At 53.9% G+C, this 26,536-nt stretch overlaps 10 protein-coding genes across 10 annotated transcripts; 5 read left to right on the top strand and 5 right to left on the bottom strand.

Annotated features, from left to right (window-relative positions):
• Nucleotides 1-682: 682 nt before the first annotated feature.
• Nucleotides 683-4,289, bottom strand: AB675_12120 (uncharacterized protein; the record flags this gene model as incomplete). The annotated part of the gene is made up of 4 exons (XM_018141026.1): nt 683-729; nt 785-3,907; nt 3,960-4,153; nt 4,216-4,289. 4 exons carry the CDS (start codon nt 4,287-4,289, stop codon nt 683-685), a joined length of 3,438 nt encoding a protein of 1,145 aa, XP_017998334.1.
• Nucleotides 4,290-5,483: 1,194 nt separating this feature from the next.
• Nucleotides 5,484-6,068, top strand: AB675_12119 (putative allantoinase 1; the record flags this gene model as incomplete). The annotated part of the gene is made up of 1 exon (XM_018141024.1): nt 5,484-6,068. One exon carries the CDS (start codon nt 5,484-5,486, stop codon nt 6,066-6,068), a length of 585 nt encoding a protein of 194 aa, XP_017998419.1.
• A 39-nt stretch (nt 6,069-6,107) lies between these two features.
• AB675_12118 (uncharacterized protein) lies at nt 6,108-7,743 on the bottom strand (the record flags this gene model as incomplete). The annotated part of the gene is made up of 3 exons (XM_018141023.1): nt 6,108-6,803; nt 6,854-7,378; nt 7,585-7,743. The coding sequence occupies 3 exons, from the start codon at nt 7,741-7,743 to the stop codon at nt 6,108-6,110; spliced, it is 1,380 nt and encodes a 459-aa protein (XP_017998382.1).
• A 748-nt stretch (nt 7,744-8,491) lies between these two features.
• On the top strand, nt 8,492-10,328 carry AB675_12117 (Kinesin-like protein KIF1C; the record flags this gene model as incomplete). Its single annotated transcript, XM_018141022.1, has 3 exons — nt 8,492-8,672; nt 8,720-9,451; nt 9,490-10,328. The coding sequence occupies 3 exons, from the start codon at nt 8,492-8,494 to the stop codon at nt 10,326-10,328; spliced, it is 1,752 nt and encodes a 583-aa protein (XP_017998274.1).
• Nucleotides 10,329-10,518: 190 nt separating this feature from the next.
• AB675_12116 (Phosphatidylinositol 3-kinase catalytic subunit type 3) lies at nt 10,519-13,473 on the bottom strand (the record flags this gene model as incomplete). The annotated part of the gene is made up of 2 exons (XM_018141021.1): nt 10,519-13,345; nt 13,415-13,473. The coding sequence occupies 2 exons, from the start codon at nt 13,471-13,473 to the stop codon at nt 10,519-10,521; spliced, it is 2,886 nt and encodes a 961-aa protein (XP_017998350.1).
• A 739-nt stretch (nt 13,474-14,212) lies between these two features.
• Nucleotides 14,213-18,959, top strand: AB675_12115 (Sulfite [NADPH] subunit beta; the record flags this gene model as incomplete). The annotated part of the gene is made up of 3 exons (XM_018141020.1): nt 14,213-14,243; nt 14,295-18,672; nt 18,722-18,959. 3 exons carry the CDS (start codon nt 14,213-14,215, stop codon nt 18,957-18,959), a joined length of 4,647 nt encoding a protein of 1,548 aa, XP_017998223.1.
• Nucleotides 18,960-20,164: 1,205 nt separating this feature from the next.
• AB675_12114 (putative tocopherol O-methyltransferase, chloroplastic) lies at nt 20,165-21,434 on the bottom strand (the record flags this gene model as incomplete). The annotated part of the gene is made up of 2 exons (XM_018141019.1): nt 20,165-21,284; nt 21,349-21,434. The coding sequence occupies 2 exons, from the start codon at nt 21,432-21,434 to the stop codon at nt 20,165-20,167; spliced, it is 1,206 nt and encodes a 401-aa protein (XP_017998364.1).
• Nucleotides 21,435-21,920: 486 nt separating this feature from the next.
• AB675_12113 (putative peroxygenase 3) lies at nt 21,921-22,661 on the top strand (the record flags this gene model as incomplete). Its single annotated transcript, XM_018141018.1, has 1 exon — nt 21,921-22,661. One exon carries the CDS (start codon nt 21,921-21,923, stop codon nt 22,659-22,661), a length of 741 nt encoding a protein of 246 aa, XP_017998378.1.
• A 311-nt stretch (nt 22,662-22,972) lies between these two features.
• Nucleotides 22,973-24,529, top strand: AB675_12112 (mRNA cleavage and polyadenylation factor clp1; the record flags this gene model as incomplete). Its single annotated transcript, XM_018141017.1, has 2 exons — nt 22,973-23,101; nt 23,153-24,529. The coding sequence occupies 2 exons, from the start codon at nt 22,973-22,975 to the stop codon at nt 24,527-24,529; spliced, it is 1,506 nt and encodes a 501-aa protein (XP_017998251.1).
• Nucleotides 24,530-24,748: 219 nt separating this feature from the next.
• Nucleotides 24,749-25,904, bottom strand: AB675_12111 (Inositol polyphosphate multikinase; the record flags this gene model as incomplete). Its single annotated transcript, XM_018141016.1, has 2 exons — nt 24,749-25,799; nt 25,855-25,904. 2 exons carry the CDS (start codon nt 25,902-25,904, stop codon nt 24,749-24,751), a joined length of 1,101 nt encoding a protein of 366 aa, XP_017998327.1.
• Nucleotides 25,905-26,536: the final 632 nt, after the last annotated feature.

Below are 26,536 nucleotides of genomic sequence, written 5' to 3'. Positions count from 1 at the left end.
CGACAGGAAGGCCTCTGAGGGGCAACGGTACAAAGGGTGATGAGTTCCTTTACGTATGCACGTAGTCGGTCGGAATAATTATGAGGAGGACTCTGTGAGAGGAGGACTCTGTGAACAAAGGAGAGAGTTTCACTGGATTTCCAAGCACAGATAATAATAAGTCGATCCGCGCCTCCCTCGTTCATTGAGAAGCCAGGTGGTTTCTCCAAAGCCGATCAACGCTTCACGTCATTCGCCGGAAGGCAGGGGCCGAACATGGGCGTGGTTGCCTCAATTGCCTTGTTTCAGATCTACACACGAGTCCACGAAACATCGCACGAGCGATCGTGCTTCGAAGATTCTTGTGAAATTCTGACAGGGCGGCCTTTGCAACGACTTAGGCAAATTGTCATTAACAAGCCGGCATCAAGACTACTGCCGTCTATCTCACTCGAGGCGAAATTCGAGACTTGGCCCGTTCAAATTTCGCAGACGCTGTCTTCCTGCTGTCTGTCAATTTGCTTTCCCTCCAATAGGACATGAGATGACCAAGCGATGACTCTCATGAAGTTGCAATGAAGTGTATTTCTAGCCCCAGGGTAATGTACCGCTGCGTCAAAATTTCAAGAATGCCGATGGTTGTGTTGTTTGGCGTACATCATCGCGTCGTAATATACAATAGTCTGTCTGCTTTTCCAAAATATTATGTACCATAAAGCTGAGAGTAGGCGCTGTGAGCATCAACAAGCACTGCGGATATAATCAGTCCAACTGTAACATGACCGAGCGAAGCATAGAGACTCACTTTGAAGGACCTGCTGCTGCATAGCCCGGCTCTCGCAAGCGCATTGAATGCAAGTGCCATCTCTCATATCGAGGAACACGCTCCACGCCATCTGCTCGCGTTCCAGGTCCGGAAGCGTCGGAGTGCGTATGTCGGCAAGGTGATATTTCCGGCTCACGTTCCGTATGCTCGGGTCGTTCGCTGGAGGTGAGAAAATGAGATATCCCTGATCATCAATACGCATGAAGCGACGCTTCCAGAGCAATGTGTCAGGGAACTGGACGTTCACGTCCCCAATATCGACGACGTGTAATAGACTTTCGTTGTTTGAAGTCACGGTACGGTCGTCGCCTTCCATTCTCTCGTCAATGGTCTCAGGATGCTGCTCGCGATGGAGGTCGACCTCCGATTTGGCTGCTAGATTCTTCTGACTCTTGCGCCCTGTGAGATTGGACACCCTCTTCATCAGTCGGTGCGTCCGCGACCCTCCTTTCTTTTCCTCCGTCAGGGATGAATTATCACTCATCGATCTTGGCATTTTTGCCCTGCTCGACAACGATAGTTTGCTTGATGAATCTGCCGTGTTCAGTCGTGCCGGCTGCGATGCGGATTGTGTCATTGACCGGTACGACGAGAATGAGAAGCGGCCTTTCTCTTTGACTGGACTTCGAGGTGGGTCTGCAGTACGTCCTCTGCTGACGGCTCGACCATCTATGTTCTTCCGTTCGTGCTCGACAATTAGGGGACTTCGATGAAGATTGAGATCCCCTGGCGCTGTCGACGGTGGTAAGTGCTCATCCCGTCGAATGATGCGGGCTGTCACAGACACAGCCTCTCCCTTGGCTGGGGGCGCAAAGGCAGCAGGGTCGCTCGCTGCGGGACCAACGTTTGTTGCAATGGGTCCGACAGGCATGGTTTCGGGTACCTTCTTTGGAGGAGGCTTGTCAGTCGATGCGTTTGGCTTCACAAATGACGAACGCTTCATAAAAGTCTCAAACGCAGACCTCTTTGAGGGTATGTCACGTACAGGTTGTCGGGGCGGACTCGTTGAGTCGCGAGTTGACAGGACCTCCAGCGCCTTAATTCTTTTCGAGATGCCTGTACCCAGTGATGATTTCTTTGTTAGTGGAGCACCCTGCTGTTCATTTGGCATGGGCGGCCAGTTGTTCAAAGCAGATGAGCTACGGCTTCCCAAGGCCTGCGATCTTTCTTGGATGTAGTTTGCGCTCGAGGACCGAGGCTGAAAACCGTTCGTACCGTTGCGATTGCCGTCCCTGAAAATTGCTGGTGCGGACATGACTGGAGTGACCGGCGTTCGTGCGACTATGACTGGCTTTGCCTCCTGGACGGTCGCATTCTCCAATTCATCCATGAAGGACTCGGCATCGGAATCACCTGAGACATCAGCGGAGTTTGTGGTCTGCAATGGCTGAGGTATTGAGAGGCCTTTCTTGACCCTAGACGCCACATTGCTCATACTGAGACGTTTGGGATTCGCGGGCCTCGATGGCGAGTGATCTGAAGGAGACGGAGTCGACTGCGCCGCCGTAGCAGCAACAGGTTTGCGGGGAATCGTATCCTTCGCAGGTGGTCCTGGTGAGGCAGGCGGGACCGGTGATCGAGGTGGCGCAGGAAACGAATCTACTTGGTTGTCCTGAGTCGAATTCGAAATCTCATCATCGCTATCGACCTCTGCTATGGGAGGCGCGGCGAGCCGACTACGATCCTCTCGCTTTTCGGGCTTGACAGCTTTTGGTTTCGGCTTCTCTGATTCATCCGCTTTCGGGGTGATGGAGGAGCTGGTATCGGACGAGAGCGATCCACGTCGATTCTCGGGCTCCTCCCGGCTTGTAAATGAAGATTCTTCAGCTCGCTCCGATGCGAAAGTAGTGGGTGTAGGTGTGCCACCGTTAGAGTCCGGCAGATATCCATTCTGGCCTTGTGGTGAGTGCTCAGCCGGCAGCATCGGACTCAGGGACGACCGCTGAGTTGCGAGCATGTTGCGCTTCCGCATCTGCAGAGCTTTCATCAGCCGGATCTTCTCAGGTGTAGCATTGACGCTCATTTCGGAAGTCATAGACGGGGTTCTCCCAACCACTGATCTGCTTTCTGGACGCTGGAAATGTGGAATATGTGTAGGTGATGGCATCGGCGGATGATTGGTGACAGACTGCGACGATGGAAAGCGTCCCGGTACGCTTTTGGAGGACTGCTGCGAGCTTGGTCGTAACGACATTGGCATCCTTGCACGATCCGTGGCAACTTTGACAGTGTTCGGCAAGCCCGCTGTTGTTCTTGTGCGAACATTGTTGTCGGAGGCTCCTGAAGTGCGAGGTCGCCCTGGCGGCTCTACGTGTGGACGAGGACCAAGTTTCTTTTTCTTCGGCTGCGGTACAAATTGAGCGACCTCACTGCTCCACAGGCTGATGCTTTCCGATTCTCCGGCTGTCAAATGTGGAGAGTGCTTAAGGTCTGGTGCTGTTGTTGACCGCGCAGGCGGCTGATGTGCTACGAACTCCTCGACTGGCAAGGCTTTCGCTGACTGCTGTGGAGCGACATCTTCAGTAGCTGGCGGCGCAGGAAGAGCCTTGTCGAAGTCTGTGCTCACAGGCACAATCGGTGGGAGAATGGGTGGAGAGGCCGAGGTGTATGCTGATGGCTTCTGCTCTCGCGAGGCATCTGACAAGGCGTGCTTCAGTGGCGTCTCTGATCGCGCTCGTGACTCTTGCTCGTCGTGGTCTGTGACGTCGATTTCTGGGGAATTGCGCATGGCAAGAAGGGCCTTTGCGCGCAGTGCGCTTGCCGGGAGATCGTCCAGCATGTCCTCTTGTGGCTGCACTGTTGGCGCCTCTTGTCTGTGAGTTGGTATAGCAACTGGAACATGAGATTGTGTCGCGACTTCTGGTGCAAGTCCATGTGTGGTCTCTTTCTTAGCAATCCCACCTTCCTCCGCATCCTCTGTGATGTCTTTCAGGCGCTCCTTTCGCAAGGATGAAGATGACGATGTTACTGAGCCGATCGAAGGCGCGAGCATAGTGTGCATACCCAGCGCCGAATCGTTCAGCCCGGTGGCGGTTGTGATCTCGAATACTACATCGTGAGGAAAAGCGTCCGGCACTGCCTGAAATTGAATCTTGACGCGCACTTGATGGAAGTCAGTACACACTCATCATCGAGCGAGGCGAAAGTCACTGACCTAGGAGCAGACGAGAAGTGCCGTCTGGCACATATTTCACGATGACTTTCCTCCTCCTATGTTGCACCATGCCGTATAGTGGTGACTTGTCCGGGTAGCTTTCGATGGCATCGCGGGCCTCGCTGACACCACCGGTTCCCCTTTTGTAGACCTCAATCGTGTCCCGGCTACCCTCTGCGTACTTCAACAGGAACCTTGAGTCGGCTGTTAGCAGGAACTCGCGATTCTACGACTAGAAATGCCCATTCAAACTTACCATCCTGTTGGCTCAGCTATCGAAGCCTGGTGGGCTTCGACGACCGCCGGGGTCTCCAAGCCCTCCAAACTCATCGCATGTTACACGAACAGCGAAGGGCTCAGATTGAGGGGACGCAACACATGCTCGAGCGATATCAAAAGAGCGAAGCAACAACAGAAAACGTCCCTTGATGGTGAACTGCGCATCCACTTCACTCCTCTCTACCCGGCAAGCAGCATGGGGGGCTCGTCCATGACCAAAAAGCCAAATTCACGTCCACAGAGGCGCTCGTCCACCGCCAGCGATTGGAGGCAGCATCTCTGAACAAGCTCCGATCTTTGCACCATCACTGATGCAGCTTAGGAGCTTATTACCAGTGAGGGTTTCATCTTTCAGGGGCACGATCGGGCCTGGATTCTGCGCTTCAAAAGGGCTAGTTTGCTCGGCTTACCCCTGTTCTCATTTCCGTTTTTGACTTTTTTGCCCACGATTCGGACAAGAAGAATCACGTCAACTTTCATGAACTGAAGAGCCATGCGGCTAGATACCGAGTGGCCGTCTCATAACATGCCTACCTAGATGCTTGACCTGCGATGTGTGCTACCGGCCGCGAGGCCTGAACGTGCTAGAACATCCATGATACCAGTGCTCATCGGCATATGAAGTAAGTGTCAGATCTTCGAAATTGTCATGCACAGATCCCTTTCAAGATCTACCGAGGATGGCGCATGGACGGGCCAGGTTCCTTGCATCGCTCGTGCGTGCGCTATGTTAGGCCTCAGACAGCGGCAGGTGAGCATCATCTTGTCTCACTAACGACCTGTATGGAACAGCAATGCTTTCGCAGGTGCTGCTGTTCGTGGTGAATGCAGCTATTACTGTTCCGAGTCTTGCGCAAGACGACCCGATGTCCTGCAGGGACTGGGGGCCAGCCACAGCCGCATTGGCGATGGCTCACCCGAGGACTGCCAAGCAGTATCGCATTCCGCCGTGCCCCGCTATCTAATGGTTATCGGACTACACAGCACATAGCACGGAGGACACTTGAATGATACGAGAAGTTAGACAGCAGGGCCGTCCATAAGTAGTTCGATACAGAGTGCGAGAGCGCGATCCAACCACCACGACCACTATCTGTCTGTGTGCTGAACCATTAAGAGACATTTTACCCATAACTTCTACTGACTATTACGAAGGTGGTATCACTATACCATCTGCTAGCTGCGAAGCACAAACAAATAGACAATCCACCAAGTCTGTGCAGTCAATCCGTCCCGAACCACCAAATGGCCTCGACCGCACCCCCAACCCTCCCACCAACATCACAACTCCCTAACCTAGACGCCACTTCTCGCGCCCAAGTCCTCGACCTCCTCTTCGAGCCCAGCACCCAACTACACACCCTGTCCGTCACCGCAATCGCCGAACAGCACTTCGCCAGCTACGCAGACCTGATCGACTTCGTCGGCACCCAGTTCACCACCCTTCTGAACTCAAATCTCGAATCCGACCAGAAATGGCTAATCGACATCCTGGGCGCGCATCCCCGCCTAGGGGAAAAGAAGGTCGACAGCGCAATGAGCCGAGCGGAGCAGGCGGCTATGAAGGCTGCTGAGTCGGCAAAAGGCGCGGGCAGTGGAGGTGACGACGCGGAGATTGCGAGCAAGCTGAAGGCGCTGAATGAGGCGTATGAGGAAGCATTTCCGGGGCTGAAGTACGTCACATTTGTGAATGGGAGACCACGGCCTGTGGTCATGGAGGATATGGAGCGGCGCATTGCGCGAGGGGACGTGAGGCAGGAAAAGGTTGATGCCATCCAGGCTATGTGTGGCATTGCTAAGGACCGGGCTCGGAAACTAGGCGCAGCGTGACAGCCGTGAAAGAAGCCGTCGATTGCGGTACAGGTATGCTCAGTGAAAGCCAAATTCGACTATCGCGCCTTCTTCTGTCGTGCTTAACACTTCGGCAGCTGGCCACAGCCCGACATTGAACGGATCTGCATCGCGGCCTGGATCCCAACCACCTGGACATGCGCCCTTCACTAGTTGCATGTACCTATCCGGGAATTCGATAAGCATAGTTACTCTGTCCGCGGCCTTCAGCAATACCTCCTTCGGTCGCAATTGCCGTCCCATTACGTGGAAGTCTGTTCGGACAGAATATATGAACGCCGCAAATATCGTGCTGAACTGGAAAGCCATGGCAGCCGCACGTTGGTATTCGACCTTGTCTTCGCGGCTCATGCGCATTCTGTACGCCACGATCAGATCGCTCCAGCGTAGCAACAATTTCCTCACGTGCCAGAAGTGGGCATTTGCTGATGTCCAAGCTCCCATGCGGGACGAGTAGCCATGTCGATAGCGGCAGATGCCGAAGAACAGCGCTTGAGCTTGCTGCAAACTCGATAGTACTGGTGGCAGGATTGGCTCGGGTGGTTCGGTCGTCACATTGGAGTCGTCTACGGGTGTGGTGGGTTCCAGGAAGAGCGCGCAGAGACATTCCATTCGCGTAAGCATAACTTGGGCATATCGATCCAGAATATCAGACTTGCTGGGAGTCGGAGAGTCGGCTCGTTCGTAGAGGATGTTCATAGCCATGACCAGATGCTGGCGGGTTGTAAGCACATCTTTCCGCGAGGCAGTTCAGAAGAACTTACATGCAGACCCTGACCCGTCTGTTGTGCGTTGTCGGTCAAGCAGTCGTAGACCATGAACATGGCAGCCAAGAGCACGAGAACTTCAGGGCTGTCCATCGGCTGGTGACTGAATGTCGAAAGTGCTGCGCTATAGTGCTTGGCTTCTAGCAACTCGAGAAAAGCTGTGTCGTCCACGCCGGTGCTCTGTTGTAGTCGTTGCTCGTGTTTGGAAGAGACGGCGATGATCATATGCCGAATGGAGTCCTCCGTGGCTGCACATTGAGGATAGATCACTGTCCACAGATATCGATTGATCGTGGATAGGCTTGACATTCTGGTGTGCTCGCCATAGCCCAGGAAAACGCTTGTGCTCTTCTCTCGAAAGAACTGGAAGGCGCGCTTCTCGTTGTGCTCGGCTGGCGGCAACAATGGCCCTGACGGTTCGAAGAGGACCGCGACAGGAGTCGCGTAGTAGCATTGGCGATTGCCGATGTTGCACTTGCGACAAACAGGTCGTTCTTCGCTGCACTTCACTCTGCGCTTTTTCTAGTACAAACCGTTAGTTTCGATTCACAGACAAATTATAGCTACTCTGCAAGTGTGCAGATGAAAGGGCGGTTGATATCGCTTCTTCAATGATCAGAATGTGGCCGCTGGTCAGCGGCTTTTCAGACAATCAATTCCATGGTCTAGGACAGATTGGCGTGTCATCCGGATTCATGTCAACTCGTCGAGCATAGTGCGAGACTCACACAAGAATTGCATCCAGTGCGAGTCTTGGGGTGCCAGACGCGTGATCGTTTGGCTTGTTTTTCGTCCGAGTTCGCGCCCAGGCTCGAAGATGGAGTCTTGCTTAGAGTGTTTCGGCATGCTGGGGAGACCTCTGCAGTACGTCGTGTGCCACGGGCCATCTGTTTCACGTTCCTGATGCAGTGCTGAAGAAGCGTTCGAGCACCAAAAGCACTTCTCTCCTACGATTGCGGCAGTAATATGTCCTTCATACATCCCGGCCCATCTCGCACCAAACTTGGACGTTCAAGGTCCCGCGCAGGCGCGCCATGGACCATTCCTGACGTCCCGACCTCGTGCTTGGCTATGCTTGAAGCTCGTGTCGGCTGTACGAGCGCTGGGGAAATCATCGTAGAGCGCATTTTTGCCCCGACACGTTTCAGGCAACAGACCGAGCTGAAATGCTCAGTGAGATACTTCTGCTAGGTCTCCATCTCGAATGCTACCTCCTGGGGGGGATCGGATGACGATAGAGTCTAGCTGGTGTGCGAGATCTCTGTCAGGCGTAGAAATTGCAAGTACGTTGCTCATTGCAAGAGACTCAACGCGTGTTATTTACGTCCATGCAGGAGCAACCCACTGCAGGAGGGTGCAGCCCTGTCGGAAAAGATAGCCGCACCCTGGCAACCACTACCGACGTCACTTCTCTTTCCTCTTTCGAACCAGAGTCAACAAATTTAGGAGCAAGCGCTACCGGCGGGGTCTGCCATGGCGCGACTACCTCGAATGCTGCCTGGTCTCATGTCTCGAGTGGAACCGTGAGAAGCGAGCACCGATGAGAGCCCAAATGAAATCGTTTTGATGTATACAGCTCTCCAGTATCGATATCAGCTTGTATTGGACGACTGTATTGACCTGCTGTGCGACGTGATGGCGCCGCCTCGCGGCTTCGCTGGCGACGACAGACCGAGAACGCCCATCACATCATCTGCGTCAACCCCATCGCTGCGGTCGAGGACACCGGTAACAGTCGCAACTCCGCCACCGGAAAGCATGACGCCCGGCGGTAACGTGAAGGTGGTGGTGAGAGTGCGGGACTTCCTACCACGAGGTGAGTCGCACGGCAGTCTGTAGACCGACATGCTGACACGGATCTAGAGCGGGACAGAGGGGCACAATGCCTGATTGAAATGAACCCAGACACACAATCGACGACCTTACTCGTGCCGACCTCGTCAGACCCTGCCAACAGCAAAACTCAGAGCCGCAAGATTGTTGAGGAGAAGAACTTCAATTTCGATCATTCGTTCTGGTCACATTGTAAAGGCGACGAGCACTATGCGACCCAGGAGCATGTCTACAACTCCTTGGGCGAAGAGTTCTTGGACCACAACTTCGAGGGCTACCACACCTGCATCTTCGCATATGGACAGACTGGCTCAGGCAAATCATACACCATGATGGGAAGCCCTGATAACCCTGGTCTAATCCCGCGTACCTGTGAGGATTTGTTCCAGCGGATAGAGGCCAACGAGAGCGCCAACATCAGCTATAGCGTGCGAGTGTCGTATTTCGAAGTTTACAACGAGCACGTTCGCGACCTGTTTCAACCACGAACCGACCCTCCACACTACTTGAAGATCCGAGAGTCGCCAACAGAAGGGCCATATGTCAAAGACCTGACTGAGATGCAAGTCAAGAATTATAGCGAGATCCTGAAATACATGCGCATGGGTGACAGTTCACGTACGGTCGCTTCTACGAAGATGAACGATACCTCATCACGGTCACATGCTGTCTTCACAATTATGCTCAAGCAGATACATCACGACTACCGCACAGACGAGACCACCGAGCGGCTTGCGCGTATCAGACTTGTCGATCTAGCTGGTTCGGAAAGAGCGAAAGCTACTGAGGCTACCGGCCAGCGGCTGCGGGAAGGAGGGAACATCAACAAGTCACTCACAACCCTGGGCAGAGTCATAGCGGCACTAGCAGATCCACGAGCCAGGTGCGAACAAGAAAAGCCCGCGACATAGTCCCATACCGAGACTCGATACTCACATGGCTTCTCAAGGACTCTCTCGGTGGGAACTCGAAGACAGCCATGATTGCCTGCATTGCGCCCTCGGACTACGACGAGACACTCTCAACATTGCGCTATGCTGATCAGGCCAAACGCATCCGCACGAAAGCTGTGGTCAACCAGGACCATGTCTCATCAGCCGAGAAAGATGCTCAGATCGCCGAAATGGCGGAAACGATACGCACATTGCGATGGACTCTGGACCAGCACCAAGGACAGGCGAGCGCACCTCTTGTCCAAGCCATGCAGGACAGCGCCGATGCACAAAACGACAAGATACGAGAATTCACCAACAAATACGAAGGCATGCTGCAAATCATGGAGGAGAAGCTAGCTATTTCCGAATCCAAGGTCCGGCAGCTAGAGGAGGAGAAGGAGGCTCAGGCTATACATCTCAAGCTTGTCCTTGAGGAGCTGAAGAACCCTATCCGTATCAATGTAGACAGGGAAGAGCCGGCCGAGCGAAAACGTGAGAGCAAAGCAAGGAAATCAAGATCCACAACCCCCGATCTGATATGGGAGGACGAGGGATTCCACAGTGAATGCATTGACAGTGAAGATGAGGCTGCTCATGCGCACGATGAAGAGATGCAGGCTGAGATGGAGGCCTTGATCGCTGATCTGGGACTGTTCAAGCGTAGGGTCGCGGATGACCACAACATGTTTGGCATCGCGACCTAAGGGAATCAGGTCAGTCTTTGGGCACGACAGAGGCCAATAGCTTGTCAGCAGCAGCGCATAGAGCAGAAACGACCGAGATGCAAGAAACCCTCGGCCGAGCTCTGCACATAGATCGCCTTATGCAGTAGGATCAGGTTCATCTTGTCGCACGAAAGACTACAGTGCGAGGCTCAACATACCTATCCAGCTGTCAAGCCCTCCAACCCTGCACAAACTCATGCACCCGATCATTCACCACCCCAAAGAACGCGTTGGCCCCATCACTCAGCGTCTGATCCAGAATTCTCAAAGCCTCTTCCTCGCTCACATCCAAATGGAACCTCTCCCTGACCTTCCCTACCGCGCCTCCATACCCACCGCCACCACCCACTGCTCCTGGCTCGCCCGCTGCCGCATTTCTCTGCTGCAATCCCGTCGTCTCCTCCGCCAGCCGCACGTCCTGCACCGAACTCTGCACCATCAAGCTGAACAGGTTCAGCACGAGAGAGGAGTTCTTGCGCAGCGCCGTGTAGGCGGTGAAGCAATACTGGCGGAACTGCTTGTACTGCTCTGTGCTCGTGTTCCCACCCATGCCCTCTAGCATCTCCTTCGCGAGCTTGACCAGCGGGGCGAAGGGTTTCGGGTCCCGTCCTAGAATGAACCCAAAGTCGATGTGAAAGAACTTTCCGTTCGGCTGGAGGAGCAGATTATCGAGATGCCGATCGCCGACGCCTAGGATGTATGTGATGACGCAGTATCCGGCGCAGGACTTGATGTAGTTGTCGAGACACTCTTTCCGGATCCCCAGTGGCGCGTTCGGGTCAGGGTTGTGCTGTTGGAGGTAGGCTGTGACAGAGCCGCGGTAGCGGGTGCTGATGGCCGAGAGCGCGATGGAGGGCGAGATGTACTGCATCGCTCCGGAGATGGGGGAGGTGGCGAGGATGCGGTATGGGGTTAATTTGAGGTCGAGGTTTTCCTTGAGCAGGAGGGAGTCGATCAGGGTGATGATCTGGATCACGAGTTGGTCTTGGCGGAGGTCATCGCCGGTCTTGAAGATTATGGCGTATTTGGAGGGGTGCGCGGGAGTGGGCGTCGCTATCGTTGATGGTGTGGTGGCTGGTGCTACTGGCTGGACTTTGAAGGTGATAAGGAGTGGTGAGAGGGAGGATTTGAAGACGTTGGCTTCTTCAGGGATTATTCCTGTGACGATGTATTCGGGTGCAAGTGGTAGTGGGATGGGTGTGGGTAGTGTTGCCAGGTCGTTCTTCGGATCGGCGAGGAACTTCTTGAGGCGCTCGATCTTGTTGATACGGTTGTCTCGGCCAAATCGGATGTCTTTGGCGATCTTCTGCAGCACGGCGACCATCTCAGCTTGCTTGAGGAGGATCTTGCGTTGCTGTGGGTCGCGAGCTTCTAGCTCCAGCATGAAGTGGTACTCGACACGCGCGAACAATTTGCGATCTGAGGCGTTGGCATCAAGGCCGCGATCGTCGCACTCGACCATCAGGAACCAGTGCAGGAAATTGCCCAGGTTGAAATTACCAGCGGCACGGTCGATGAGAAACTTGGCCAGCGAACTGGAAGAGAGGCCTTCACTGTCAGCTTCGTGAGTCTCGAACTTCAGGGCCTGAACTAGTTGCAGGAGATACAGCTGAAGCTCATTGTCATCGGCTTTCCTGAGCCGGTCGACCGCGTATGCTCTGACAACCGGACTATCCACTGTCGGTCCAAGGAGCTCCAATGCAGCATCGACATCGATCTCAGCCCACTTAGGGATGAGGTCTGTCAGTGCTTGTGCTTCCTTTGGATTGCTCCAATCCGTGGCCTTGACGACCTTTGTAAGCGCTCGCTTATCGCGGCTGAGATGCCGCCGGAATGTCCATAAGACATCCTTCTCTTGTGCACTAAGGTCTTGTGTTGGTCCGTACGCAAGGATATCGTTGAGCTCATCTCTCAGCTTCGCATTGGGCTTCATGTCGGTGTCAGGCTGGGCGTTACGTTCACTTCTCACTAGTCTTCGATGCTTTGTCTCGCAAGGATTTTCACGTTGGAACTGCTCTGGGTCAAAGAATCGAATGACGGGATAGTCTTCATCGTCAAGCGTACCGTTCAGACCTGCAATGCCCGGTCCGAATCTGACTTCTGGCGGCGCCTTTGTCGACGATCCCGAGCCAGGAGCCATGCTCTGAAAATCTCGTATTGAGCGTGGAATGTCGTATTCATGGTCTGCAAATACCACAGGGAAATCCCATCTAGGCAAATCAATATGAAGTGCAAAGCGCTCCTCTGCATCGATCTCATCTTCGGATTCGAATTCGTCGTCAGAATCGACCTTTCCAGGCGCCTTGCCATTTGACAGGTCCATTGCTTTCTGCGCCCGCCTCTTCGCGGCTTTTCTGAGATTGGCTCGTTTACGAGCAGCCTCATCTACGGCCGCGGTCTTCTCGGCGACTTTCTTAAAGACCAGCTGATCAAGCCACTCATTTGACTGGATCTCGCCCATCTCATGCTTCTTGAAAAGCTTCTGTAGCCTGTCCAATTCCGCTTCCTCTGGATTAGCCAACTCAGGTGCTTCGTTTCTTCGTGGCCGTCTTGGTGCAGGAATATGAGGCGTGATCGACGGCGTGCGGCCATCGGCTTCCTTTGTTCGATAGAGCTTACACTTCTGATGACCTCTGCGAAGAGTGCCTTGATCATCGAAGAGCGAGATTGTAGTGCCGCCAAACGGTATACTATGGTCCAGTCGTCCATCCTTGGGGAGTGGGTTTAGGTCCCATACCGTTAGTGCCAGTTGCGCCGACGCAGGCAAGTGCCTGATGCTGACTGGCAGCTCCAGCCATTGGTTCCAACTTCTCTCGCCCTTGAAGAAGGTGTGAGCAGTCTGGGTGGGCACCCCGAGCGGTTTCGAGTCTGCCCAGAGTTGTGCCGTTACATATAATTCCGACAGAGGATTCTGCACCGAACCCACGTACTTAATTTCTGGATGGCGAAGCAGTGTCGACTGTGGGATGACTCTTTGCTTGCCGGTCAGATTTGATCTGCCTGTAAGTCAGTACAGCCTCGCTCTATACATGTCTTTTGCTCGAAGGCCGCACTCCAAGACTCACATCTTCACAAAGACCGGGAAGTCGAGCTGCCGTGAAGTTGCGAAGGAGTATGTATCCATGACGAAACCGACATTCAAATCTCCTCAGGCACTCGGTGCCTCGACTTGCTTGTACAACATCTCACTAGCACACAAGATCAGACAACATCGAATGCAGTGTAGTTCGTAGGGGGGTGGTGGAGTTAACGGGTTTTAGATACGTTGGGGGCAAGAGCCAGGCGTTCTCTCCAATTCACGGCCTGCCCGTAACCCCCAAATTCACCCAGGTGTCAAATCTACAGGGTCCGCCCCAGCCAGAATCTCTCGACGTAACATTCCTGATGTTTCGACGCTCAAGTAAGCCTCATCTCAAACCGAACGACTCAAACAGCGAACAGACAAGAGGCTTTCAGCGTCCGGCCGGACCTCGAGTTCAATTACGAAGGCCTGGTCACGAAAACCACCCAGGACTCGTGTCCACGGCCTGCCCACTAGCTGAGTTCTAGGGGAAACAGAGACCGGCTATCGGCGCGCCGGCTGCCGCTGCAAGGCAAAAATATGTCGATGGCGCCATCGTTCTCCAATGAAATCAAGATGAAATTCGTGACCATCATCGACTCGTTCTCGGTGCCAGTGGAGCAGAGTCTGCTCGAGTCTGCATTGCGGCGAGGATTCCGAGTGCGGAGAGGCGAATGATACATTCGAGAAGGTAAGAAATCGCTGGGTAGGTTCTTTCCTTGTACTCTACGCCTCTAGCTGCTTTCCTTCTCCCTCGCCAGTGGTCCTCTCGTTGTTCTGCAGTACCGTGTGGCGGCTCACAATGGCGAACATCACATCGCCCACAGAGGCTGGTAAGTCACATCATACCACTCTAAATCGACAGCTCGACTGACATAGTGCAGTGGCCAGGGTAGCATATATAGCGAGCGACGTTGTACTATCTGTTCAGTCCTCGTTGAACACGCCCTCAGATTTCGGCCGCCATCTCTCCCGGTTCGCCTCGACTAAGGCGAAGAATCATGCCGGTCTTCTGCCAGAGGTACAGTTCGTTCGCCAGAATGCCGACCCTCTGTTGTCTGCCTACGAGCCTCTTAAAGAGGGCAAGACACTTGCAGCCACGGCTGCGTCCTCAATACTGATCGAGTCGATCCCCCACCTATACAAGCTTGCCCAGTACCCAGTGGTTCTACATGTTGCTTTGAACGCAACCCAGCCAGACTTTTCAGAGATCAGTTCCATACGACAGTGCGGTTTCACATTCCTCCAGTCCGAGACATTGCAAGAAGCACAAGATATCGCCCTGGCGGCGCATGCACTTGCTAGCAGAAGCGGAAAGGGCGTCGTACACTTCTTCGATCCTTCGAATTCGCTCCAGGACAGCCCAATTGCAGCAGAGAGCCGGGAATTGGTTGAGGCCCTGCTTGGCGATGGACGTTCAAGAGCTGTGCACAGTGAAGCCGTGGAGGACGCCTTGTATGTTAAGGACGGAAGGACCGCGACGCTGACAGATTTTGGCCTGCCAAGTGCCAACCGACAACCCGTTTCTCCTCAGACAGCCCTTGCCTCGAATGGCAATACAACCTCGTCCACGAATGGTACCACCGACATCTCCTCGACGATTTCTTCTCGTCGAGACAGCAGCTCAGATGACGCGATGGCTTCTTCTCTTGCTACCACAGTCGAGACTCCCGTGTCGCGGCCGGTCGGTGCCACTGACGTGTTCAATATGGCGACCGAGATATGGACGGTGATAGCTCGGCTTACTGGCCGATCGTATGCCGCCATAGAGTATTCGGGACCTCCGGACACCGAAGCAGCGCTTTTCATTTTCGGCTCTACCGGTGTGTTTGTCGACGTACTTGACAGTGACGACGTGCCTGTCGACCTAAGCAACGTCGGCATCATAACCGCGCGCCTTTATCGACCCTGGCTTGGAAGCACAGTCTTGCTGGATTCGATTCCTTCGAGTATCAAGAAGATCGCCGTGCTTGAACAGATCCGACGGAAGACGACAAAGTGGGGACCGTCTTTCTTGGATCTGCTCTCCAGTCTAAGTCCGGCTGCCGGCGGCAACAGCAATATTCAGCTCGTGCAGTACAGGCTCGGTCGCATCGATGCCACAACAGCCACGCAAGCACTCCGTGGCATCTTCCAGAACCTCGCTCCTGCATCTACCCCACGGAAACACTCGCGAAGACGTGGTCATTCTCAGGCCACAGTCACTGCGATTCAGAACCTCAGCATTGGCAACGAAATTGATCCCGTCATCGACAATACTCCGGTTGAGCAGCCTGGGCTGGAAGATGCATATCTGAAAATTCTGAATCAGCTATTCTCGTCGCGCCTACATGTCGCAAACCAAAAGGGCCGCCAGAATGCAGGAGTCTCTGCCAAGCTGGCTGCCAGCCCTGAGTATGGTTTCGGATCGCTGATAGCGCGTATTGAACACCGCCGCAAATTCCTACAAGAGGCCGAAAATGCTGCTTCTAGCAAAGAATTCATCACAGAGTCGCCTAAGCAATGGCTCTCAAGGTGGGTTCTGAACGCCAACGATCCTTTGAAGGCCAATGAATATGCATCAGAAGTGATCGCTCGGCTCTCCAACGACGGGTCACGCCTGGCTACGTCTCTGCTCGATCACAAGAGCCTTTTCTACAAGGAATCACAATGGCTTATTGGTTCCGATGCCTGGGCCTATGACTTAGGAAACTCTGGTGTGCATCACGTTCTTGCTTCTGGTGCGAATGTCAACATGCTCATCATAGACTCCGAGCCATACTCGGAGCGATCCAAGGCCGACGCTAATCGCAGGAAAAAGGACATCGGCTTGTACGCAATGAATTTTGGTAACGCGTATGTTGCGTCAGTGGCCGTGTACGGCTCCTACACTCAGGTCCTCGAGGCAATGATCGAAGCAGACAGATACGATGGTCCTGCCGTTATCCTGGCTTATCTTCCTTACACTAAGGAAGACGATTCTCCCGTAACTGTTTTGCAGGAGACCAAGAAAGCTATCGACATGGGCTACTGGCCGTTATACCGATGGAACCCAGCCAACGAGGTGAAGGGCGAGCCAACATTCTCGCTCGACTCAGAACGCATCAAGCAGGAGCTTGAAGCCTTCTTACGACGGGACAATCAGCTCACACAGCTCATGAATAGACACCCTCAATTTGCTGCTAACCTTTCCGAGTCATACGGGTCGGAGGTGCGGAAATTACAGAAGCGGAAAGCCAAAGATGCATACGAGACCATGTTGGAAGGACTTTTCGGTGCTCCTCTGACCATTCTATTTGCCTCTGACAACGGCAATGCGGAGGGACTCGCCAAGCGGCTTGGACGACGAGGTAAAGCTCGTGGTCTTAAGACAATGGTCTTTGCGATGGAGGATTTTCCGCTCGAAGATCTGCCTGGAGAAGAAAACGTTGTCCTCATCACGAGCACCGCTGGGCAAGGAGAGTTCCCACAAAACGGACGTGCATTTTGGGAGGCCATCAAAGACGCGAACGATCTGGATCTTTCCAACATTCACTTCTCCGTTTTCGCACTTGGAGATAGCCATTACTGGCCTCGAAAGGAAGATAAGGTGTATTACAACAAGCCAGGCATCGACTTGGACAAGCGCATTCGGACTCTAGGCGGTAAAGAGCTCGTGGTGATCGGAATGGGCGACGATCAGGATCCTGATGGTTTCCAGACCGGGTATCAGGACTGGGAACCGAAGCTGTGGCAAGCGCTCGACGTGGCCAACGTCGAAGGCTTGCCTGAGGAACCGCCGCCGATCACCAACGAGGACATCAAAATTGCCTCCAATTTCCTGCGTGGGACAATTAAGGAGGGACTGGAAGACACTTCGACCGGCGCTATTTCAGCTCCCGATCAGCAATTGACAAAGTTCCACGGTACCTACATGCAAGACGACCGAGATCTGCGCGATGAACGTAAGGCTCAAGGCCTCGAGCCTGCTTACTCGTTCATGATTCGCTGCCGGCTGAATGGTGGTGTTGCTACTCCCGACCAGTGGCTGCAAATGGATGCAATCGCCTCTGGTATGGGTAACGAAACCATGAAGCTCACCACGCGACAGACCTTCCAGTTTCATGGTGTCATCAAATCCAGACTACGTCCTGCCATGCAAGCGATCAACAAGGCATTGATGACAACCATTGCGGCTTGCGGCGACGTCAACCGCAATGTCATGTGTTCCAGTTTGCCAACCCAGTCCGAGTACCATGCACAAGTTCATGCTGTCTCAAAGAAGATCTCCGATCACTTGCTGCCATCGACTACAGCCTACCACGAGATTTGGCTGAAAGACGACAGCACAGGGGAAAAGACACAGGTCGCTGGAGACGCTGTCCAGGATTTTGAGCCTCTGTACGGCCCAACGTACCTGCCACGGAAGTTCAAGATCACGATCGCTATTCCGCCGCACAATGATACCGATGTCTATGCGCATGACATCGGCCTCATCGCCATTCGTGATGAAAAGACCAAGAACCTAAAGGGTTTCAACATCCTAGCTGGCGGTGGCATGGGTGTCACTCACAATAACAAGAAGACCTACCCACGGACCGGGTACATGATGGGGTATGTGCCTGCGGAGGCAGCTCACCTGGTATGCGAGAAGATCATGCTGGTCCAGCGTGACAACGGCGACCGCAAGAACCGAAAGCATGCTCGCCTCAAGTACACTATGGATGACATGGGCAACGAAGTCTACAAATCCAAGGTGCAGGAGTTGCTGGATCCCCTGAACATCAGATTCGAAGCCCCTGCGCCATTCAAATTCATCTCTAATATCGACACCTTCGGCTGGCAGAAAGATGAGAAAGGACTCAATCATTTCACGTTCTTCATTGAGAACGGCCGTGTCGAGGATACTGCTGATTTCGCGATGCGGACCGGTCTTCGAGAACTCGCTAAACTTAACGTCGGCGAATTTAGGCTCACTGGAAATCAGCATGTGATCATTTCGAACGTACAGGACGCGGACAAGCCCCGCGTTGCCGAGCTAATGAAGAAGTACAAACTCGACAATACCCAATTTTCGGGTCTACGTCAGTCGAGTTCGGCATGCGTGGCTTTCCCAACATGTGGCCTCGCAATGGCTGAGTCAGAGCGATATTTGCCGGAGCTCATCACCAAGCTAGAAGGCTGCCTCGAGGAGAACGGACTCGCCCAGGATAGCATCGTGTTCCGCATGACTGGTTGTCCCAATGGTTGTGCTCGCCCTTGGGTTGCAGAGGCGGCCTTCGTAGGCAAGGCCTATGGCGCATAGTAAGCTTGACCCCCTTCCCCGCCATTACTCACATACTGACTTTTGCAGCAACCTCTACTTGGGCGGTGGTTACCATGGTCAACGGCTGAACAAGCTGTACCGAAGTTCGATAATGGAAGAGGAGATTCTTGAGATCATGAAGGATCTGCTCTCAAGATACGCGAAAGAGAGGAATAAGGGTGAGCATTTCGGCGACTGGACCATTCGCGCCGGGATCATCAACGAGACGTTCGAAGGACGCGACTTTCACGAGCGCACAGCCGAAGTTGAGTCAGATGAGGAGTAGGGTCTCATCATACTCTGTGTTTGCATAGCGAGGGCGTAACGTTGTTTCCAACTGTTCTCGATACTTGTCCGCCTGGATTGCAAAAATGTTAATATCTCACAAACGCTCAGGCTCGGCTCAGGCGCACGCTGCCGCCAACCTGTATGGTGACCGTACTCCCCATCCCGCTCGATCCTCAATTGATTCGCCAATGCGTCTGTAGCCGATCTGTCCCTTTCTGTGTCTCTCAACGAGATTCGATGAAGACGCGAGCGGGCATAGATAGAAGAGACGGCGCACACATCGAAGGCTGACGCCAGCGGATGGAAATACAGGAAGTTTCATCTTCGCCTTCGGCAACTATATGCGTTCCACGTGGACGGGTAATCAGGAGCGCTTCGTGACCATCAAATAGAGGCCAGCTTCTTACGCTTTCCAACAGCAACCAGCAGCTTTTCCACAGCCGGGAGTCATATTTCGTACTCGATCTGTTGAGACCTGATGGGGAGACGTGAGGAGGAGGGGAGATCCCAGTTTCGAAAAGATCTTGTCATCCGGTCTCGCGAAAAACATTGCCCAGGCCGGTTGACAAGATGAACATCAGTGGAAGGTACGAGTCAGGCACCTGCCGCTTGTGGCGTCGTCAAGAAGGCTTGATGAGCAGGAAAGAACGATGGTGTGTGCTCCTGCCGCCGTTGCTTGTTTGGAGTTCGGAAGAGGCAATGGAAGAGGAAGGCGCTCATATCAGAGGGTTTCGTCATCCGGCCTGGTGCAGGACGTTCGTCAGACCGGATGAACGGGCATGATGTGAAAGTATTGCGAAAAGCGGGCGCAGGAGCTGCAGTGCTCTTCGCGGAGTTGTCACGCAGCTTGCAAGTCATCAGGATGGACTCCAGGTATGAGCGCTGGTACGGGGTCGGTGTGAAGGCGGTAGTAAATGTGTACCCATGATACCTCGATCTTGTCAACCGGCTTAGCTAAATGGGCCGACCTTGGTCACCCGGTCTTGAGAAGTGCCGCGCGAGGAAGTATTGTCTTCCATATTTTTTTGGCGCCTATTGAAAGTCTTGACTCTTCGGGAGCACTTCGTGAGTCCTTCTCCTGACCAGCACCCATGTTTGCTTCGAGGAGATGGACACCTTTTTCCAACATTTCGCAACCTCGCATCTGATCTGTCCTTGGCGCACGAGCTCCAGTTCGATGGGGTCGGTTCTTTGCAACATAGACTAGGCTTCCGCAACAGGCTTCTCAAAGACCACAACACCGTACCTCAACGATCCCTCCTTATACCCTCTCCTCATCGCGCGGAAACTCTGCAGGAAGCTGAGCCCATCGCGTCCCTGACTGATCGCATACGCCCACAGCGATGGCGAGGAGACTAACGACCAGCTGATGTCCCATGTGGCGGCCACGTGTGGGGAGATGTCGATTGGGTTCTGCAACGTGGCGGTATAGTTGTCCGTAGAGGTAAACGATGTCAAATGGGTCGAGGGTGGAGGGGCTCGCATGAGAGTAAATCCTGCAGCGAGGGCGTGGGCGATGTAGGATTGCACCGAGGGGAGTTCGGGGAGGAGCATGCCGTCTTCGATTTGAGCGACTGTGGAGAGTTGTGCTGGCGTCAATGAGGATGCTGCTGCGTCATCGGCTAAGGTGAAGGACTCAGGCGGTCCGCGGAACCAGTCTGCGATGATCAGACGGCTGGGTTGGGCAGAAGTTGCGGGCTTGAGGAGGTCGAATGCTGATTTGAAGAATAACGCTTTGTTGGGGATGTGGGAGAGTGCTTCTGTGACCCAGACGTGTGTATAGGTTGCTGGAGGTAGGTGTTTGCTCATCTGCTCGGCGTCGAGGTGGAGGAAGCGGACTTGGCCTCCCTCTGAGCCATAGTGCAGAAACGGCGTCGAGGCGAGGGCATCCTGTGATACTGGAGCAGGGGTTTCATCAATGCTTCCATTCATGGTAGATCCCTTGCTGGTGAAATCTCCGTTGCTTGATTGAGGCTCTTCAGCTGCCGCATCTTGACCGGTGATCTTCCTCGCCAGCCCGATCTGTTGCTCGGATATAGTGATTCCGGTCACTGTTGAGCCCCTTCGCTGCGCGAGATATCGACACGTGCCTCCAAGACCACAACCGACATCAAGAACTGTTGCTCCAGATTTTGGGAACTCCGAAAACTCGAGCATAAAATCGATCAGGTTGCCCTGAGCGGCCTCTTTGGTGGTCGCCCCGTTGGTGAAGAGACCATGGTGAATATGCTGTCCCCATAAGCTGTAGTAGTATGTGGATGCCAGGTCATAGTGCTGAGCTATACGGGCCTTGAGAGTGGTGAGAGCCGAGGTATGGGCCTGACTGTAGGGAAGGGGCAGATTGGTTAGTCATGAATGCTTGTGAAGCGCAAAATCAGGTCACAGACACGCAATAAAATGGGATGCCGTACAACTCAGGAGTCTCGTGCTCATCCCCTGGATGGCTTGACGCAAGTTCGCCATCAGTAGTCATCGGGCGTATATCCGGCAGGCGCGGCTGCCAAGTGTGACGCTGCTGCCCAAAATCTGCGGTTGCAGACTGTCAGAGCCGCTGGCAGGGGACAAATCTCTGCTCGACGAGTCCTTTGGTTGTATGAGTGTCATATGAATTCGACACGGATCATTTAGAGGTCTCTCTGCGGTTTCAGAAGGCGTTGGTCATTGCTCGCTTATCATCCAACGGTTAGTGGGTCCGTTTGCATGGCTCGGGCGTGCACGCCTTTTTTCATGTGACGCTTCTCAGAGTGGATTGTTGGGACTTCGGCTCGTCGTCATCATAGCATTCACCGACCTGCTCGAAAGCTCTCTCCGCCAGCCGCGGCATTATCAAGCGACTGCAATTGTTCTCACGAAACAGGTACCGAAGAGGACAAAGGTGGACGTGGCCCAGTACCCCACGAGGTCGCCGGAACTGCCCCGCTGTGGTATGTTCTTTTAACCCGCCAAACAAACGCGCCAGATGGATTACCAGAATGTCCGGAAGTGGACTGAAGGCTCGAATACTTCAAACGGCGTTTCAGAAAAGGCTCGACTCTCCCGAGAGCAGCAGACACTAGCAGAACACGAGGCTCGCCATCCACAGCGACCATTGTCTATGCTCCAGAAGCACGTGCTCTTCTGGGATCGGGATTGCGATGGGATCATATGGCCACATCAGATCTACCAAGGCTTTCGAGAGCTCGGATTCGGGCTCGTATGGTCCATTGGTTCCCTGCTAATACCTTTCTTCTTCTCGTATCCAACGCGACTTGGTCACAGTTGGTTCCCAGATCCCTTCTTTCGCATCTACTTCGACACAGGCAACAAGTCAAAGCACGGTTCAGACAGTGGGATCTATACCTTCGATGGGGACTTCAACGATGACAGATTCAACGAGATGTTCGCATACTTTGATGTTGATGGTGTGGGCGGACTGAGTGCAGAAGAGACGTGGAGACTATGGCAGAAGAACCGCTGCTCATGGGATCCTTTTGGTTGGTGTTTCTCGTGGATGGAATGGTCCACAACCTGGCTGCTTCTTCAAAAAGATGGCCGAGTTTGGCGTGATGACCTCCGAGCTTGTTATGATGGTTCGATCTTCTGGCGAATTTCTTACGAGCGCTCGGAAGGTGAAGGATGGAATCAGGGCTACGGGCCAAGTGATTTTGTGAAAGGGATGTGGAAAGGCAGAACATGGAGGACATGGGAGTTAGATCAGTAAGTGACTTGAGAGTCAGGTGGAGCGGTGAAGCTCATTAGTGAAGTCGCGGATCTCGTCATTGTGAATGTAGTCTCATCAGCAGCGCTTACTGGTCTTGGACATTTCGTGAAGGGTCGCATGCTCCGTAGTGCTTTCCCTCTGATCGAGATTTACAAGGGTAAGAAACATCGTGATATCGAGGTACGCGCCTTCGATTTCGATTTCGCGTGCCTGAATGCCAAGCTTCACAAGTCTCCACCGCGAAGTTGACCATGTGCGCTTCAAACAGCCATCGAGTCTCTCTGCTCAATTCTCATCTTCAGAATGGAGCGATGTCGTTACCGGGTCTGGGGTTATCGGAGCCTGAAGAAGTCGCTCAGTCTGAAGTGACTCAGCATAATCTCGACAAAGAGTCGGAATGGCGCTTCGAAGTGGCCGCAGGAAAATACATCCAGGTCAAAGTACGCTCAAGGAGTGCCTCAACCCTACAAACCAGACGCTGACTTTTGCAGATACTCTCAGGCTCAGCAGAGTTGTTCGGCACTGAGCTCGTCGTCGGCAATGTCTACTCCTTCACCGGCACGAAGGCTGCTATCTACACGTGGGAAGGATGCCGATTCGAGGTCAGCGGAGATGCCGTCCAGAGCGACTACGTCGCACAGGAGACGCCTATGACCGAGTACGTCAACGTCCACTTCGCACTCGACTCGATACGACAGCAAGCGAAAGCAGTCGGCAAGGAGGGACCTAGACTTCTCATCATTGGACCTGAAGGTGCAGGGAAGACGACGTTAGCAAAAGTACTCGCAGGCTATGCTGTTCGGGCGCAGCGGTCGCCTGTGGTGGTCAATCTCAACGTCAAAGAAGGCGTCATGAGTGTCCCTGGCACAATGACCGCAACGGTGTTCAAGTCCATGATCGATGTTGAGGAGGGCTGGGGCACGGCTCCCATGAGTGGTCCCAATGGTGCCATTCCCGTCAAGCTCCCTCTCGTCTATTTCTATGGCAGCGACGACCCCTTCCACAAGGATAGCAAGGTCTACAAGACCCAGGTCTCGCGACTAGCATTGTCAGTGACTGGGCGAATCTCGCAAGACCCTGAGGCTCGGGAGGGCGGCGTGGTAGTCGACACACCCAGTGTATTAGGTAGTTCTGGCGTGCTGAACGCCGACCTCCTTGCGCACGTCGTCTCTGAGTTCTCCATAAACTACATCGCGTGCATCGGCTCTGAAAGGCTGTACTCTGAAGTCAGCCGACGTTATGACAACCAGCCGGTGTCCATGTCCGCGACCAGCAACTCCTGCTCACCAACGATATCCGTGGTCAAGCTCACAAAGTCCGAGGGCTGTGTCGACCGCGACAGCACCTACATGACGGCATTCCGAACAGGCCAGATACGCACGTATTTCTATGGCAACCCAAGACTGTCGAATGGCATAGCCCTGCAACCACGTCAACAGACGATTGACTTCGCTACCTTGACGGTGTGGCAGCGTCTCGGCACATTCGCAGCAGGTGCTCTTGCGGGTTCTTCGAACGCGACTACTGCTCCCGACGACGATGAGTTCCTGCCAGGAGACTTTGCTCCAGACGCGCCAGCAGTCACAAGCAACGGGAGTGCAGTACCTCTACCAGCATCTCAGATCTTTGAGCGGATCACAGCGCCTCAGCCCGCCATGCGAGGCTGTTTGTTCGCCGTTATGAATTGTGCTCCGGAAGCAGAACAGGAGACAATCAGGGACTCTTCGGTCATGGGGTTCCTGTACGTGGTGGATGTGGACGATGCACGAGGCAAGATCAGTCTTCTGAGTCCCGTCGCTGGTCGAGTCCCCGATCGTGCGCTGGTTTGGGCTGGCTGGCCGGAGGGTGTTCTTGGCTTGAAGGACTAGAACCTCCTCATATTAAGGCGGCGACAGGTCCTGAAGGCACTCTTTAGAACGGAGTTGCCATGCTCATATCGCAGTTGGTCACTACTTAACGATTGAGCGACAGCTCGCATGCAAAAACACCGGAACACACACAATTGAATTTTGCCCATCCTCTATGTGCTCGACTGTCTCCTAGCAGACATGCTGCACGCATGGCCAATCATACCTTCGGTAAAGGAATTAGCCCACAACAGCCCGCATAATCTTCAAGCAGTTCTTCACGCCTCTTAAAGCGTTCTCATCCCTCCCTTCACCCTTGGCCCATCTTGCATGAGCGAAATCAATCAGCTTCAGATCATGCACTTTCGGCTCGATGTCCTCATCGTTCTCGTCCTTTGGTCCATCAGCCTCACCTTCATCATCGTCGCCCTCCTCGTCCAGCTTCTTGTCATACTCCAGCGCCTTCGCCAGCGCTTGCTCGTCACCTTCGTACACAAAGAGCAGACTCGCGCTGTACATCCGGCTCTCCGTGTTCTCGAGCACATATTCCACGCTTTCTAGCTCGCGAATAAAGCGCTTCCGTACCTCTTCGCGGTACTTGCTGCCTGTACTAGGCAGGTACGCCTCAAAAGCCTTCGTGACATCGTCCTCGCCCTTGAACTGCCTTCCATAGAATTTGTCGTAGGTTTTGTATCCGTCCTTTTCCTTCACAAATCCATCCTCTTCCGGCCGAAGCTTCTGCGCCTCCGCCTCCGTACCGACATAGACCTTCATGCCCGCGACCCGAAAGCCCAGACTGCCACTTGTAGACGAACTAGCCACTTCATCCAATTTCTGGCGTTTCGCAAGTGGCGCATCGTCATCCCATAGCCGCGCACCGAGCTTGATGTCCAGCACGCATGGCTTAGTGCATCCGCTAGCCGTGTTCTCGAGACAGATCGCTAGACCTGTGCTCAATTTCTTGCCGCCGGATGGTGTCCACTCCTCGCCAGGCGCGAGTGGGATGGCTTGATCTCCGGCAGAGGCAGGACCCTGCTCTTTGCCAGCCGCACTCTCCTCTTTACTGTCCTCCTGACCGGCAGGCACGGTCCCCACACCATCACTCCCGTGCAGCAACTTCGACAAGCCAGCTTGATCAGCAGCGGGACGGAGCGCACCGAGGAAGGTGGGCATGTGCGCATAGAAGTCGGAGTGGGCTGGGTCGCTGGCAGCCGATTCGTAGAAGGCGATCTCGGCTTCGGTGCAAGGTTTCGTTAGGATGGTGCCGGAGGCGTTGGAGGTTAGGCCTTCGCTGTAAGACGTGGATTAGTGGTTGTAGATGGGTTGGAGGCTGGGTAAAGACGTACTGTCCCGCGGCGCCATGCTGGAAGGGTACGGAGTCTTGTTGGTTCGCCATTCGAGATGTTGGTTCGATATGCTAGACAGGTGAGCAGGATTGTGGGAAGAGGAGAAGGGTGTGCGATTATTTCAGGTGGTAACAAGGCAGATAGGCGATCGTTTCAAGTCCGGCGGGTTGGCACTAGCGGAGAACGCATCATCTTTACCTTGGCAGACTTGGTACTGGGTGCCGGTCACGGCTAGCCTGGAGCAAGTGGCCTCATCTAAGAATCTTGAAGTTGAGCATCGAATCTCTGATGGCTCTAGCGAACGTCAATCAAATGCGAGGAAAGGTCAAGCTGATATTGCGACAAGAGTTCAAGATCTGGGCTATGTCATTGTGGATAGACTTTGGCTAGATCGAATGCAGTTAGGACGAGTTGCCCTCCTTTCAGCCTTATTGACGACGACGAGCTCATGTATTGGTCATACATGGATCTTCTGTAATCGTCAAATAACACGAAAACCAGCTTCGGAATCATCGATGCCGATTGAGTCGAAAAGGTGAAAGCAAGGAAATGGGGCATGCCTCAAGATGAAATAAAGCATGTCGCAAGCCAGTGTGAGTGAAGTGTTTGCTACCCAGTCGCGCTTGCACTGGCGGCGGTGACTACTGGCCCGGTCGACCAACTATAAAGGTCACGCCAAAAG

Source organism: Cyphellophora attinorum, assembly GCF_001299255.1.
Source record: "Cyphellophora attinorum strain CBS 131958 chromosome Unknown Contig19, whole genome shotgun sequence".
NCBI classification, from domain to species: Eukaryota; Fungi; Ascomycota; class Eurotiomycetes; order Chaetothyriales; family Cyphellophoraceae; genus Cyphellophora; species Cyphellophora attinorum.
Note: the sequence above shows the minus strand (reverse complement) of the source record. Positions and strands in the feature narration are given on the sequence as shown.